At 34.8% G+C, this 14,223-nt stretch overlaps 2 protein-coding genes across 2 annotated transcripts in view; both read right to left on the bottom strand.

The window, feature by feature from the left end:
• The window catches only part of LOC133174302 (high mobility group-T protein-like), a 91,991-nt gene that overhangs the window by 50,680 nt on the left and 27,088 nt on the right, over positions 1-14,223 (bottom strand). The window lies entirely within an intron of this gene.
• The window catches only part of LOC133174299 (casein kinase II subunit beta-like), a 40,173-nt gene continuing 33,522 nt past the window's right edge, over positions 7,573-14,223 (bottom strand). The window contains exon 7 of the mRNA XM_061309396.1: positions 7,573-8,262. Within this exon, the coding sequence (XP_061165380.1) occupies positions 7,836-8,262 (427 nt within the window). The 3' untranslated portion in view covers positions 7,573-7,835. The remainder of the gene's footprint in view (positions 8,263-14,223) is intronic.

The following is a 14,223-nucleotide window of genomic DNA, read 5'->3' as shown; positions in this document are numbered from 1 at the left end:
GGTATCCAAAGAAAGGTCTTGTCACAAGGATTACATATGTGAAGTATGAAAGCCCTAGCACCAACGGTTCAAAAGTTATGGCCAAGGTTAAAGTTTTCCAAAAGTAGGTCAAACTCCAAGGTCAAGGGGTCAAAGTTGTTGGTATCCAAAGAAGGTCTTGTCACAAGGATTACATATGTGAAGTATGAAAGCCCTAGCACCAACGGTTCACAAGTTATGGCCAAGGTTAAAGTTTTCTAAAAGTAGGTCAAACTCCAAGGTCAAGGGGTCAAAGTTGTTGGTATCCAAAGGTCTCGTCACAAGGATTACATATGTGAAGTATGAAAGCCCTAGCACCAACGGTTCACAAGTTATGGCCAAGGGTAAAGTTTAAAAGTAGGTCAAACTCCAAGGTCAAGGTCAAAGTGTCAAAGTTGTTGGTATCCAAAGGAAGGTCTTGTCAAAAGGATTACACATGTGAAGTACGAAAGCCCTAACTCCAACTGTTCAAAAGTTATGGGCAAGGTTAAAGTTGGGTAAAATTTTGTAAAACTAGGTCAAACTCCAAGGTTAATGTCAAAAGGTCAAATATGGTGGTACCCAAAGAAAGGTCTTGTCACAAGGCATACACATGTGAAATATGAAAGCCATAGCTCCAACCAATCAAAAGTTATGGGCAATGTTAAAGTTTTTGCGGACAAACAGACAAACAGATAAACAGACAGACAGACGGACGGACAGGGCAAAACCTATATACCCCCGAATCTTCGATACGGGGGCATAAAAACTTGGAATGGCCTTAGTTGGAGCTATGACTTTCATATTTCACATGTGTATCCTTTCTTTGGGGTACTACATATTTAGCTTTTGACCTTGAATGCTAAGCAGCAAGCAACCTGAACAGATTTCTTGAGCAGCGGTTCTTCCATCAAAGAAACATACAATATTTAACGGACTTCAGTTCACTTTATATGGTTATTTATACAGATATAAATATAAACAATAAAATGTCTTTGCTTGTTAGTATGGGAATTAACGTTGCAGCTATTGCAGAAAAGCGCTTACCAGTGGCGGAACCAGGAATTTCAGAACGGGGGGGGGGCAGTAGAAGGCGGGGGGGGGGGGGTGTCTGAAGGCTGCATTGAAGCCCCCAGTGAGTCTAGGGCAAAGTCAGCTGATTCTTACAAATAAGAGATGTTTTTTCCTTGATTTTGGGATAAAGGACAAACAAGTTCTACATACAAAAAATTCAAACGGGGGGGGGGGGGGGGGGGGGCTCGGCGCGCCGGCCCTGGATCCGCCTTTGCATATGCGGGTTATGTATTTTTTCTGCAACATGAAATATATGGAGATAACGAACAGTATTCAAGCTCAAAAGTCCATTAAACAATACAAAAATAGGAGCAGAGCAAACACGGACCTCCAAAACATCAGAGTTGGGATCAGGTGCCATGGAGGAGTGAGCATCCCCTGCCGATCGGTCACACCCGCCGTGTGCTCCGTGTCATGATCGGGAAATAACGGAAAAATCCGTCGACAATTCAGTGTGTTAATAATGGCCTAACAATTAGTATGAAAAACGTCAGTCAGCATTTGACTCAATGATAAATTATATTTGCTGACAAGGTCATTGTATCGATCATAGAACTTACGAAATGATGACTTTAAACGAGACTGCTGATAATCTTGTTTCATCAACTTGTTTGTCAATAATTTACCTCGTTTTAGAAATTGTACATACGTAGAGCATGCTCTTGCGTATCGAATCAACTGAGAGATATAAACCCCGTATGCAGGTGATGAAGGTATATTGCTGCATAAGTAAGGGAAGTTGACGATTGAAAAGTTAAAGTCATTATGTTGATCATAAAGCTTGGTTGTTAGATAACCATTAACGTCTTTTTCAAGTAGAATATCCAAATATGAAACAGATGTGTCTGACTCTGTGGCATCTTCTTTTCTCAAGCTCACCAGGATATATCGTATCGACATAAGAATGGAAATAACCATTGTTAATTGACAATACATATATTGCCTAATATATCTAAATGTCTATATATCTAAATGTCGAGTTGAAGGCCACAGCAAGTGTTTTCTTCTTTTCACGTATAAGATTTTGGACAAATTCTGCTTCATATGAATACAAAAAAGGTCTGCTAATAACGGGGCGCAATTGGTACCCATGGGAATTCCAATAGATTGTTGGAAGACCTTGTCTCCAAAAACCACATAGATATTGTCAATCAGAAACTCGAGCATCTTTTTCGTCTCAACTTCAGAGTACTTGTGAGTACAATCAGAATGTTTTTTAACAAAATAATTTTGCAAATGACCAATGACAAGGTATGTAAATTTACGAGTTCCATTTTTATTGAAAAAGCAGCTGTCAATGATATCAAAAACATTTAATTTCCAAACTAACAACCAAAGAAAGATTTTATTGTTTTACTTCATTACATTTAATTTCAGGCCGGTAATGAATTTTGACATAAGAAACCCATTGTCATATGCTCACCTGTGCATTTTATGCTCAATTTGATAGATCTGTGCATATTTTATGTTTATAGAATAACTTATGTGGCTTCTTTGCTACCAAGTATAAGGAAGCTAGCGTACATTCAGAGGCAAACACTTAACGTTCAGGTATAGCTGGTCTATGACAGCATCTAATTTATTCACTGTCGTGAACCCGATCAGGGGTGGTCTATACTTACATGATGGCGGCCGATTCGAGAGGAAAACGGTATGTATTCGTTTAATGCTAAATTCTCCTAGTCGGTAGATAGCTTAATGACCCTCTTCTATACACTAAAGCAAAATGTTTTTTTATACCGAACTTTTCAAAAAGTTCGGGTATATTGTTATCTTGGTTCGTAAGTCACACTCTATTCTTCCTCAAACCAATCTTACATTTTAATCAGAAGCCAACACTTCTTTTGGAGGTGCCTTGAACTTGTGTAGAAAGATACATGTATTTAAATTTTCATTTTAACCCTAGGAGCCAAATGGGGGTTAAAAAACTTTTTTTTCAAAAAAAAATTCCCAGAACTCTTACATTTTTCGCAATAGTCTATTAATTCATATTTTGGAATAGGATTGAGATGAAATATGGAGAACAGTATTCAAGCTCAAAGTCCATCTAAACAATATACATCTCGGGAGCAGAGCAAACACGGACCTCTGAGAGTGTCCTGTCCACGTGCAATAAGGTTTCGGAATTTCGATGTTCACCCCATGGGCGGTTGGAGGTAAAAAAAAAAAGACGTTTTTCTACAAATGCTGGTTCCCTTAACTCCTCATATTTTTTTTTTTAAACAGCCAAATCATCTTTTGGAATATGATTGGTCATGTCTTGTAGATGTTTCGTACTTTTCCTTTTCACCCTTGGGGCTTTTTTCTATAAAAACCTTGTTCCTTGAACTCTTCTTATATTTTTCGCAGTAGTTCATTCATCTTAAGAAACCAGTTGTCTACGAGAATTGTATATTGTTTTTTATTTTTGTTTGTTTTTTTTTAAATTAATTCAACCTGACTAAACGGAATTCAATTTACTTGGGGTGATCAGCTAAGAGCCGATTCGAACACACTTTTATAAAGCGGTAACGTTAAAGTCAATGAAAAAACCCTCGGCGATTTTGTCGTCAAGACCTCTGACAAGAAAGAATCCGTGAATGGACCTCTTAATTTAGTGATTATGAACTTGCTTTTTATTTCACTGGAACTGTTAATTTAATATGAACTTTTTAAAATTTTACTATTCATTTTGGTGCCCGGAGTGTCATGGATTATCCGCGAGTAAATGGGAGTTTTCTAAGCGGAAGCTTTTTGATCGGGTCTCCGGGTATATGTAGAACAAAACATACGGACAAACAGCTACTGGCAATAGCAAAAGACGCTGTCACTTTAGACCGTCGATATAGGAGAACCTGTTTAGTTGAATGATAGTGAGAGCACTGTCCATAACTTACTAATAAATCTTCAGAAGGTCCCAGGTGTGTGCGAGATTGGTTCCTCGACTGTTTATAGGGGAATAAAGGGAAAATCAAGTATGTTCATCAATGAAATCCCCGAATTTAAGTGGGGCTTATCCAACTTTTATTTAGCAAAGAGGAAACGTGACACTGCTTTAGAGACTGACGTTATCATCCGTGCGCCGTAAGGCGATACCATACGAGTACATAAAATCTCATATTTTGTTTATTTGAGCATATATCTATTTGAAATTTGCTATATATATTGATGAAAAATGTACTAAAAAGTAGCGAAAGTTTTAGAACACAGTGATGATTATTTTTCAATATAGACAACTTGTCCACGATTTTACCGGACAATCCTCGTTATGAGGACCATTTTATAGTCAACTCATTCAAGTCTAATCAATCGTACAAATATTGGTTTCTATTGCCAATATTTTTATTAATTACTTTTAATAGTTTACCTAAAACATTTATACTCAGTTCCTTTAAACTAAGGAAATTGAGATGTCTCTATCTTTTAACATATAATTCTTTTTATTGTTACAGAAATTTCAGATGCAGAATTCTTATAATCAATTAATTAACATTTTTTTCACTAAAAATATTTTGAAGAACGATAACGGAAAGATAACTCTTGTAGATGGATGCATTTTATTTTACAAGCACAGGAAACAATGTGATATTCTGATTTAAACAGCAACGCTTCATTATGTTTTCTAAAGCGAATTAGATAGGTATGATAGTAAATATAATTTTTATATATACCTTAAATTATATTTTTATTGTGATATAGAAAAATATTTACCTTTCTACTTACCATGTCAAATTTTCTTCATATCATGATTAGATATAATATTCATTTCTGAAAAAGTAAGCAACGCTTCATAATTCAAACTATTTTCCATTTGAATCTAATGCTACTGTTGTTGATGAAAATCAATGTTGGGAATTTAAAAAAAAAAAAAATGGTGAAATTTGGAACAGAGGGATATTTCACCTTCAGGTAATATGGGATACCTCCACATTAAGACGTGCTTTCGTTTGAAGTATTGTTTTGATTTGCATGAGTGCTTATTGTCGGGTCAAAATTTGTAGATACACCGCTAACACTACAAATTAGGATTGTTACCGACTGTCTAAAGAAATATATCCGATTGATCAATTACATACGATGAAAATCGTAGACGGCGAAGCGGACCAGACCTTCCACCCTACTTGCAAACAATTTTTAGAAAGTGTGTGTTTGTACATGGGGGGGGGGGGGGGATATATAGAATCTACAGCAAAGGAAAAAATCATAAAACAGTTGGAGCCCCCACCCACCCCCTTAATTAGTACCACGAGCCTGCTGGAAGTGATGATCAAGATATATGTAATACAATATATTTTAATTCTCTTAATTTAGATATACCAACATTTCGACTATCGAGTCCCGTCCAATTTTTCATACATGTACAATCAAACTCTTCAAAATGATCAATCTCACCTTCTATGATATCGCATGGCCGTATGATCTGGGGGGGGGGGGGGAGGGGGGCTCAAGAATACTATAGAACACGTACGTACTATATGCTTGTGCACCCTCAATAAAAATGTCTGCCTTTTTTTTTTGCTTGTCAAGGGATTTTTGGTAGTTGATAGTGCCCCCCAACTGAAAATGTATGGCTGTGCCCCCCACCCCCTTCAACTGAAATTGCTTCCTACGGGCCTGTACTGTCAAGTTATCTAGAAAAATCTTTGAGGCACCTTTGTCAACTTTTAATAATTTATATAAAATACATCCATTGAATATTTTTTCCTTTATTTCTTATAAAAACACTGCCATTTATCAGTCAGTAAACGCCACTAGGCAAGCCACCTGCATAGAATTCTTGAGCAACGGCTCCTTCATAAATTAATGTATTTAATTTTACTTGAATTTTTTTTTTTTTTTTTTTTTTTTTTATACACAGATAACAAATGTAAACAATAAAATGTCTTTCTTTGTTTGTTAGTACGGGAATTAACGTCGCAGCTATTGCAGAAAAAAAATCAACCTAAGCGGGTTATGTTTTTTTTTTCTACAACAGCTGCGACGTTAATTCCCGCACTAACAACCAAAGAAAGACATTTTGTTGTTAAAGTTTCTGTTCAGGCCTAATTTTAAATGTTTTCCCCCTCTCGTTTGAACGAATCTCGACGCTACAATCACTTGTGATGCAAACACAAAAAATCGGACGTCATTTCTTAAAAGGGCCGCTACTCTAATTTCAAAGAGAAACTATTACGAACAGTGGTTCCCTTTATAATTTGATTTCCAATATCGTCGCAACGCGTCGGCCATATTGCCAAATATTAATTTCACCTGCCGGACAGAAATATAGTCGCCAGTCACGTGTTATGTTTAAACCAATGGAAATGCGACATTTCAATCCGATGCAAATTAAAAGTTCATATTCAGGCCAAGATCCACTAAACGTAAAAAGGCCAACTTCCAACAAAAGCTCATATGATATATCAGTCTTTTGTATCTTGGCCAATATCCACAACAATATAGAGCACACCTTCCCACAAAAACCTATATCATCAGTTTATTATATCCCGACTGATATTCACAACTGTAAAGCCCAGCTTCCCACAAAAAGCTATTTCCATGATTTTTTTTTGTATCTGGGCTATATAGTCCAACTTCCCACAAAAGCTTATACAGTCTATCAAAAGCTTATACCAGTCTATCAAAAGCTTATACATGTACCAGTCTCAATAGCTTATACCAGTCTATCAATTTCAAGAGATACTTTCTACATTTCCTGTATATTCCATGATGAACAAACTTGTACTGATTGTCAATACTTACACAATATGACTATTCAGGTCTTGAAAAGAAGATTATTAGTAATTTAAAAAAATATTCATTATATTACTATAGATAGAATAGCTTGTTCCTAGTCCCCCGTGCCATATTACTATAGATAGGATAGCTTGTTCCTAGTCTCCCGTGCCATATTATTATAGATAGAATAGCTTGTTCCTAGTCCCCTGTGCCATATTATTATAGATAGAATAGCTTATTCCTAGCCCCCCATTCCATGATTAGAATAAACCTGAATCTGCACAACATCGGGATGCTGGAATATTAATTAATACGACTAATCACTCTCTCAGAGATTTTTATAGAATTTCTCCTATGATTTTAGCCCCTACTAGAGATTTGAACAAACTTAAATCTACATTTTATTGGGATGCTTGCACATGAGATTTTTTACAGAATTTTTCCTATCATTTTAGCTCCTATTGTGGTCCCACACTAACCTCCTGGGGCAATGGTTTGAACAAACTGGTTTCTGCCCTATCTGAGGATTCTTGAATACAACTAATTATAGTCCAGTGATTCTTCTTCAGATTTAACCAGATTTTTTCTTATATATTTAGCCCACTGTTTCTGCCCTATCTGAGGATACTTGCATACAACTAATCATGGTCCAGTGGTTCTTCAGATTTTAACAGATTTTTTCTTATATATTTAGCCCCCTGAGGCCATGAATTGAACAATTTTGAATCAGCATTCACTGAGGATGCTTGCATATTTATAAGATTATTATAGCCCTACTGAAGATTTTTAAAGATTTGTTTTGAATTTCATGGCCATTTATTTACTATTCAGTATTTTTTTTACTCATTCTTTACAAATAAAACATAAATTGGGTAAAATCCAAAAATTAATAAACAATAATTTATTGCTGTTCTCCTTAAAAACTACTTCCGGACTTAGAGATGATCCTATCTGATGATGGTTACGTTGTTTAATGTTCATAGTCACCATTTTCCACTTCTGAGAATAGTTTTTTGTTTTTTTCTTTTTTTTAGCATTTTCCATTGTGATGATAACTTTCCACCTGATCAGCTTGGTTTCTGGTCATTCATCCAGGCCATTATATTCCTAGTTTTCTGATAATAATGGTCCTCTTCTGAGGAATCTTCTTTGAATTTTCCTTTTTTGCATTTTCTACTGTGATGACCATTTTCCTCTTCTGAGGAAAGATCTTTTTTGCGTTTTCCACTGTGATGATCATTTTCCTCTTTTAAGGAAAGTCCTTTTTTGCATTTTCCACTGTGATGACCATTTTCCTCTTCTGGCAAAAGTTCTTTTTTGCATTTTCCACTGTGATGACCATTTTCCTCTTCTGACAAAAGTTCTTTTTCGTGTTTTTGATTCTGATCACTTTTTTCAGGAAGATTAGCTTTTTCTGAAGAAGAACTGCTTTCACTTTTTAATGCTCTTTTCCGTACATTGTACGCTGAAGGGTGAATCTTGAAACCAAATAACCTGAAAAGATCATCAGTTTTCAAAGGTTGTGGAAGCACAAATAATGATTTAGACAAAGTTATCAGTTACTGTGATGATTTTGTCCCCTTTTTACTTAAAGCAGGGGATATTAATTTGAGTCTGTTAATCTGTCTGTGCATAACGTTTTAATTTCCAGACGATACCTTAGCAAAAGGCCCATGGACCACATCACTCACCTGAGTCATTATGGCCTTGCTGTTCTTCATCATCAGATTTTTTTTCTATCATGTATTCCTGTATGTAAGACTTTGCTGCCTGTTGTGACCCCACCACACCCCCAGGTGTCCTTATTTTTATAGATGTAGCCCCACCCTACCCCTCAGGGTCATAATTTGAACAAATTGTTATAGAGATATAAAAATTAAAATAAAATGCAAGATACAATATCAAATTAGATTATTTTAATTACTTTACACCAAATTTATTTTGAAAGTAATGGCTTGCCAACAAGAAATATTTAATCTATCAACTGCCCAATTCCCAAGAGATATAGCATCTGCTTGATCAGAGATGCTCTACCAGAATCTCCTTACACTAAACTCATTAATTAATCTCTAATTTGACATGCAATTTTCTGTTATCAAAATTCTCCTTGACCATTGCTTGATAATTGCACCCATGGGAAAAGTGGAATTTCTCTTGTAGGGCTGTGTCCATATATGGATATGTACTGATATTCAAGAATGTATCATATAAAAAAAAAAAATAACTTCCAATACGTATTGGGCAGGCAGTTTTTCTTATAATTCTGTGAAAAAGTTGGGATTTTCAATCATCAAAGATAATATTTTACTGTTTTGAATTTAAACTGATCAATTATGATATAATCTTTATGGAAATAGCACATCTTAAATAATTATTACAAAATACATAGACAACTTTATCTTTGATTTTACATTCGTTAAAAGTTTGAATTTGAAGTGTAATTTGTAATGACAGTGAAACAAGAACTTGGAGATGGGTTTTAAAACACTTAGTTTTTATGAAATTCATGCATTAACCGTCTTATACCATAAATCTGGAAATTTTTACGTCGATATATTTTTGCGAATCTGGGTCAAAAAGGTGTTGATTAATTTTTATGTTTTAAAATTTTGCAAATTATCATTGGCGCTAAAAATAAAAAGCACTTAAACGTTTCATAACAGTTTATAAGTTACGTGTGTGCATACAATGAATTACGCATATACTTGCAATCTCCTTTCTTTCGTCGGGGTTTCATTATACACGAGAGTAAGTTCTTTATTAAAAATCTGTCGTGCTAAGGATTCATTGTTAGATAAAACAGGCCTTTCTTTCTTGGAGAAATAATTTAAGAGACCAACTGCCTGTCAAACTATCGGACGATATTGAATGTAGTTAAGGCACAGATTATCATGGGTAATAAGCTTGTAGTATAAAATATTTCTTAAAATGACCACTGCTTACGAACACCTGTTCATCGGGTTAAGCATAAACACCAGCTGTCAGCAAAATTTTTGTTCACCTTTTTTGTTGTTGATTTATTTTTAAAAAAAATATTTTTGCGAATGCAGTGCTCGCGCAAAAATTAATCTAGAGTAAAGATTTCCAGATTTACGGTAAGACTTTTTTGATAGACTTCTTAAAGAATCCAATACTGTGTGTGTACATAAATTGATGGATTCAAAATTTAGCGTAATCCGAGGATATTAGTGGTTGGCGTAATCATGAATTAGCACTACATACATCCGTGCCGTATTGTATTTATAAATGATTTATTAACGGTATTCGTGACTCAGTGCATTGTTCTCTGCGCAAAAGCCGCTAAAATATGAAGCCCACTTTTTTAAGTACACGTACAGTATATCGCATAACGCTTTATAAAATATCGTATTGTATCGAAATTTTTTGCTCAATACACAGCCCTATAATCTCTTGTAAATGACACATAAGAAACATTATATTTGTTATAGATTGCTGTAAAGTATATCATGAAAAAAACATAGGTAATCAGAGATTACAGAGCTCACCTCAACAAAATTAATGTAGTCTTAAGGGTCCTCCACACCCCGTGACTTGTGACGTATATCGAGAAAAAATACTTTTACTTCCGGTTTTATATAGTTTGTGCACTGACGATTTGACTGGCACTGCCTGTAAGAGAGTCTTACAAATGCTTTAGATATTAAGGTTTTGTCAAAGGAAGAGTATGCAGTCAACCGAGAGCGACACCCTGATGACATAAACAATGAACACATGGCATGATCACACCGTGACCGAAAGAAGAAAAAGTGTCGATCTTTTTCAATAAAAAACAGCAGACATTTGAGATTTTGTTGCATAATGATTCGTAAATAACAGGTATATCTACTCGAAAATGTTTATTATACTTTTAGGCTAATAAATCCATTGCAATATCGTCAACAAGACTCTTGTGAAAAGTTGATATTATTGTACACTGATTTGTGCGTTTCAATAATACCTATCTCATTGTGTGTTTATAAATATTGATAAAGTGTGCATTTCTAGTTTTGCTCATTTATATCTGTCCTGTTCAGTTGTGAATAACGAGTTACTGAATACATGTATGATGACGTATGCGGAGACTTACCAAAGTTTTTGAGTCCTGGGTAACAGGAAAGATAACTCTCAAAACGGAACTTTGATACCACAGATTTTGAAAATAATTTTTCCTATTCAATAAATTTGATTTTGATTCAATTTTTTGTTGTAATTTAGTTCATTATTGTTTCTTCTATACTATCAGGAATCTTCCATAATTTTTTCTCCATGAATTTTAGAGTAAATGAGTTATATTTATTTTTTATAGCTTTGATTAATTTTTAAAAAAAATATCCTCAGTGATAAAATTAAGTTTTTGTGGTTGTTTTCTAGGCTTAATAATATATTCCAGGAGAACACAAAATTTGTTGTGCTACTTATAGAAACTCGGTGGGGAAAAAATCTTAAAACTTATGAAATTAAATTTTAAAAAAATCAGTGTAAATTATATTTCAATTGTTGACCAGTTTTTAAAGGTTGATATGCTTGTTAAAAGTAATGCTCAGTAATATGAGAACATAAGTTGGGGGTGTGTGGAGGACCCTTAAAGTAAGGTAAAGTCCCACACTAAATAATAATCTAGTAGTATGCATCCCTAGATGCAACATTTATGCAATTTTGGTCTAATAGGGCTTGCAGTTATTTGGGAATGAACTTATCCAGTAAATATGTCAAATTCAGCATCTGAAGCAAGTTTGAGAGTGTTCATCCCTTGATGCATCATCCATGCATGTTTGGTTAAGATAGGCCTTATAGTTTCTTGGCAATCGACCTGCTCCAAAAACTTTAACCAGCTGGTCACTCATCAGGAAAATGTAGGTCAGATACAGCATCTGAAGCAAGTCCAGTAGTGTGCATCCTTAGATATATCATCTATGTAACTTTTTGTGGTAGTGGGGTGAGTTCATATTGGTAAGTTCTTATAATGTTAAATGCGAAAACCGTCCTTAAACTGATGTAACAGACTGGTACTAAGACCAATGGTGCGAAAAAAAAACCCCGGAAAAACAGTAACCCAAACAAAAAGGTCAGATACAAACTATACCAAAGTCCAGGATCAGAGCAGTCTGAGCTACCCAAGGTGGTGGATATGAACATTGACATGATGGAAGAAGATCTTAACTCAGAAGGAAATATCAAGAATGAGGAGGAGGAAATACATCTACAGTCAGATCTAGATACGGACAGTGGTGAGTGTGATGATTCATTGATTCAGTTGTGTAATAAATTAGATTCACCACCCGCCCATTCGAACACGAACCCATACAACATACAGGGGTGACCTACTTGGGTTAGGGAAATATTTACAAAGCTCACAATCATTGATAAAAAAACTCTCCAAGATAAACGAAATAAATGACAAACTTGAGAAAGTCATATAGAAAGTTCATACAGTTGAAGCTGATTTAGCTAACCTTAAGAAAACATCAGGAAATATGGGCAAGGCAATAGGCTTACTGAAAAAAACGTCAGACGAGGTCAAAGGTCAAGTATTTGAACTAGAGAAAGCGCAGAAAACAATGGAAGATACAATAACTGACCTACAATGTAGAAGCATGCGAGAAAACCTGTTGTTCTATATAGAGGCGACAGGTGGGAGAACTGTGCTGCTTTAAACAGTGATTTCTGTGAAACACAACTGGATCTACCGTGCATTGGAGAAAGTATTGAGAGGGTGCACAAAATAGGAAAAGTGGATGAGGAGAGAGAGAAGCCACGCCCAATTGTAGTAAAATTTAGCTCCTATAGAATGAGAGAAAAGGTGCGGGAACATGCTCCAAAACTTGTGGGTACCACATTCAGTATACAAGAACAGTTTCCAAAAAAAAAAAAAAAAAATACAAGAGGTGAGAAGTAAATTATTCCCCATAATGAATGAGGCAAGGTGTCACCGAAAGAGAGCATCACTGATAAGAGACAAACTGTACATAGATGGTGTGGAATATATTCCGGAACCTGTTGACACAGCAAATAATGGATAGGACAGACATGAAAATGAACATTGTGACAACTTGAAAATAATTTCATGGAATATAATGGTGGATTTTCATAAAAAATTAAGGATAAGAGTTTCAAAAATTTCATTCTTACTTATGATATTGTGCTTTTGACCGAATGTTGGTTAGAAAAAGATTACCATGGTTCTATTGAAGGTTTTGATTCCTATTACTTTCCTAGACAAAAGAGTAGAAGTATACAGGGAGGGGGGGTCAGTGATTTTGGTCAAGAAAAAATTCCATTAAAATGTTATTTCTGTTAAAAACCAGTGCGACTCAATTTTATGGTTAAAAATCCAGGATATATTTTATAATGTAGGAGACGACATATATAGAGGATTGTTTACATTCCTCCTAATAATTCTACATTTTACCGTCAGTATGAGTGTGATATTTTTTTGGAATTAGAGACAGAAATAAGCCATTTTATGCCAAAAGGTAAAGTTATTATATTGGGAGATACAAATGCCAGAACCTCCACTAAAGATGATTTTATTACGGATGTGAATGATTTTAAAATGGAATTTTTAACAAAGGGTAATATTCCATTACAAATATTAGAATTAAATCTTTTTGTTCTTTTGTATGCTGATGACATGGTCATTTTTGCGGAAAGTGTAGAAGAACTATAGTCTCTGTTAAATACATTGTATACTTATACCAAACAAGAGGCCCAAGGGCCTTCATGGTCACCTGAGTATAATACAACAATTTAGAGAATCCATAGAGTATAAAATGAACTGAAAGGTGAAGCTTTGTTGCCCAAAAGCAAGAAAAATAGGGTGATCAGGATCAACAAAATAATAAGTCTAGTATTCATTAACAGTTTATAATCTGTTCCCCTTTTATCACTCTCACCATACAGTATACAGTGGTTCCCGTTTTATCGAATAGTCAAGTTGTCAGCCTAGTTTTATCTGAATAGCCGAATGTTAGAATAGCCGATTGCTCCATACCGAGTCCAAAGATAGATGTATAGAGCTACATGTATTGATAATACATCGTAGCAAATTTCAAGCTTGCACTTTCGTTTTCTTTTGACATGTTTACTAAATGACTTTACTAAAAATAATTCATTTCACTTACTTATGAATTGAATATGAATTTTTTTTTCAAATAAATTGACGTATAGAATATATTCTTTGATAGTTATTGCCATCTTTCTTCAGCACATGTTTACATTCCTTCTTCGATAGTCGCCATTTTGGAAACGGAAGTAGACTTAATGCTTGACTAATAACCGTAAACTATTTTTCCTGGATAGATTGTAAATTAAAAATAAACAAAAATATTAAATATATGTAATTGTTTCGTTTTTATTTGTTTCTTTAATACGGTTACGTATTTTATACTGTGTGTGAGTTTACCAGTCTCGTTCTTGTCTGCAAGAGAAATTTTGAGAGCCATGTGGAGAAAGATG

Source organism: Saccostrea echinata, unplaced genomic scaffold (assembly GCF_033153115.1).
Source record: "Saccostrea echinata isolate AGI-Se365-2 ecotype Australia unplaced genomic scaffold, CSIRO_AGI_Sech_v1 ptg000057l, whole genome shotgun sequence".
Taxonomy (NCBI): domain Eukaryota; kingdom Metazoa; phylum Mollusca; class Bivalvia; order Ostreida; family Ostreidae; genus Saccostrea; species Saccostrea echinata.
This window is presented reverse-complemented; position numbering and strand designations above follow the sequence as displayed.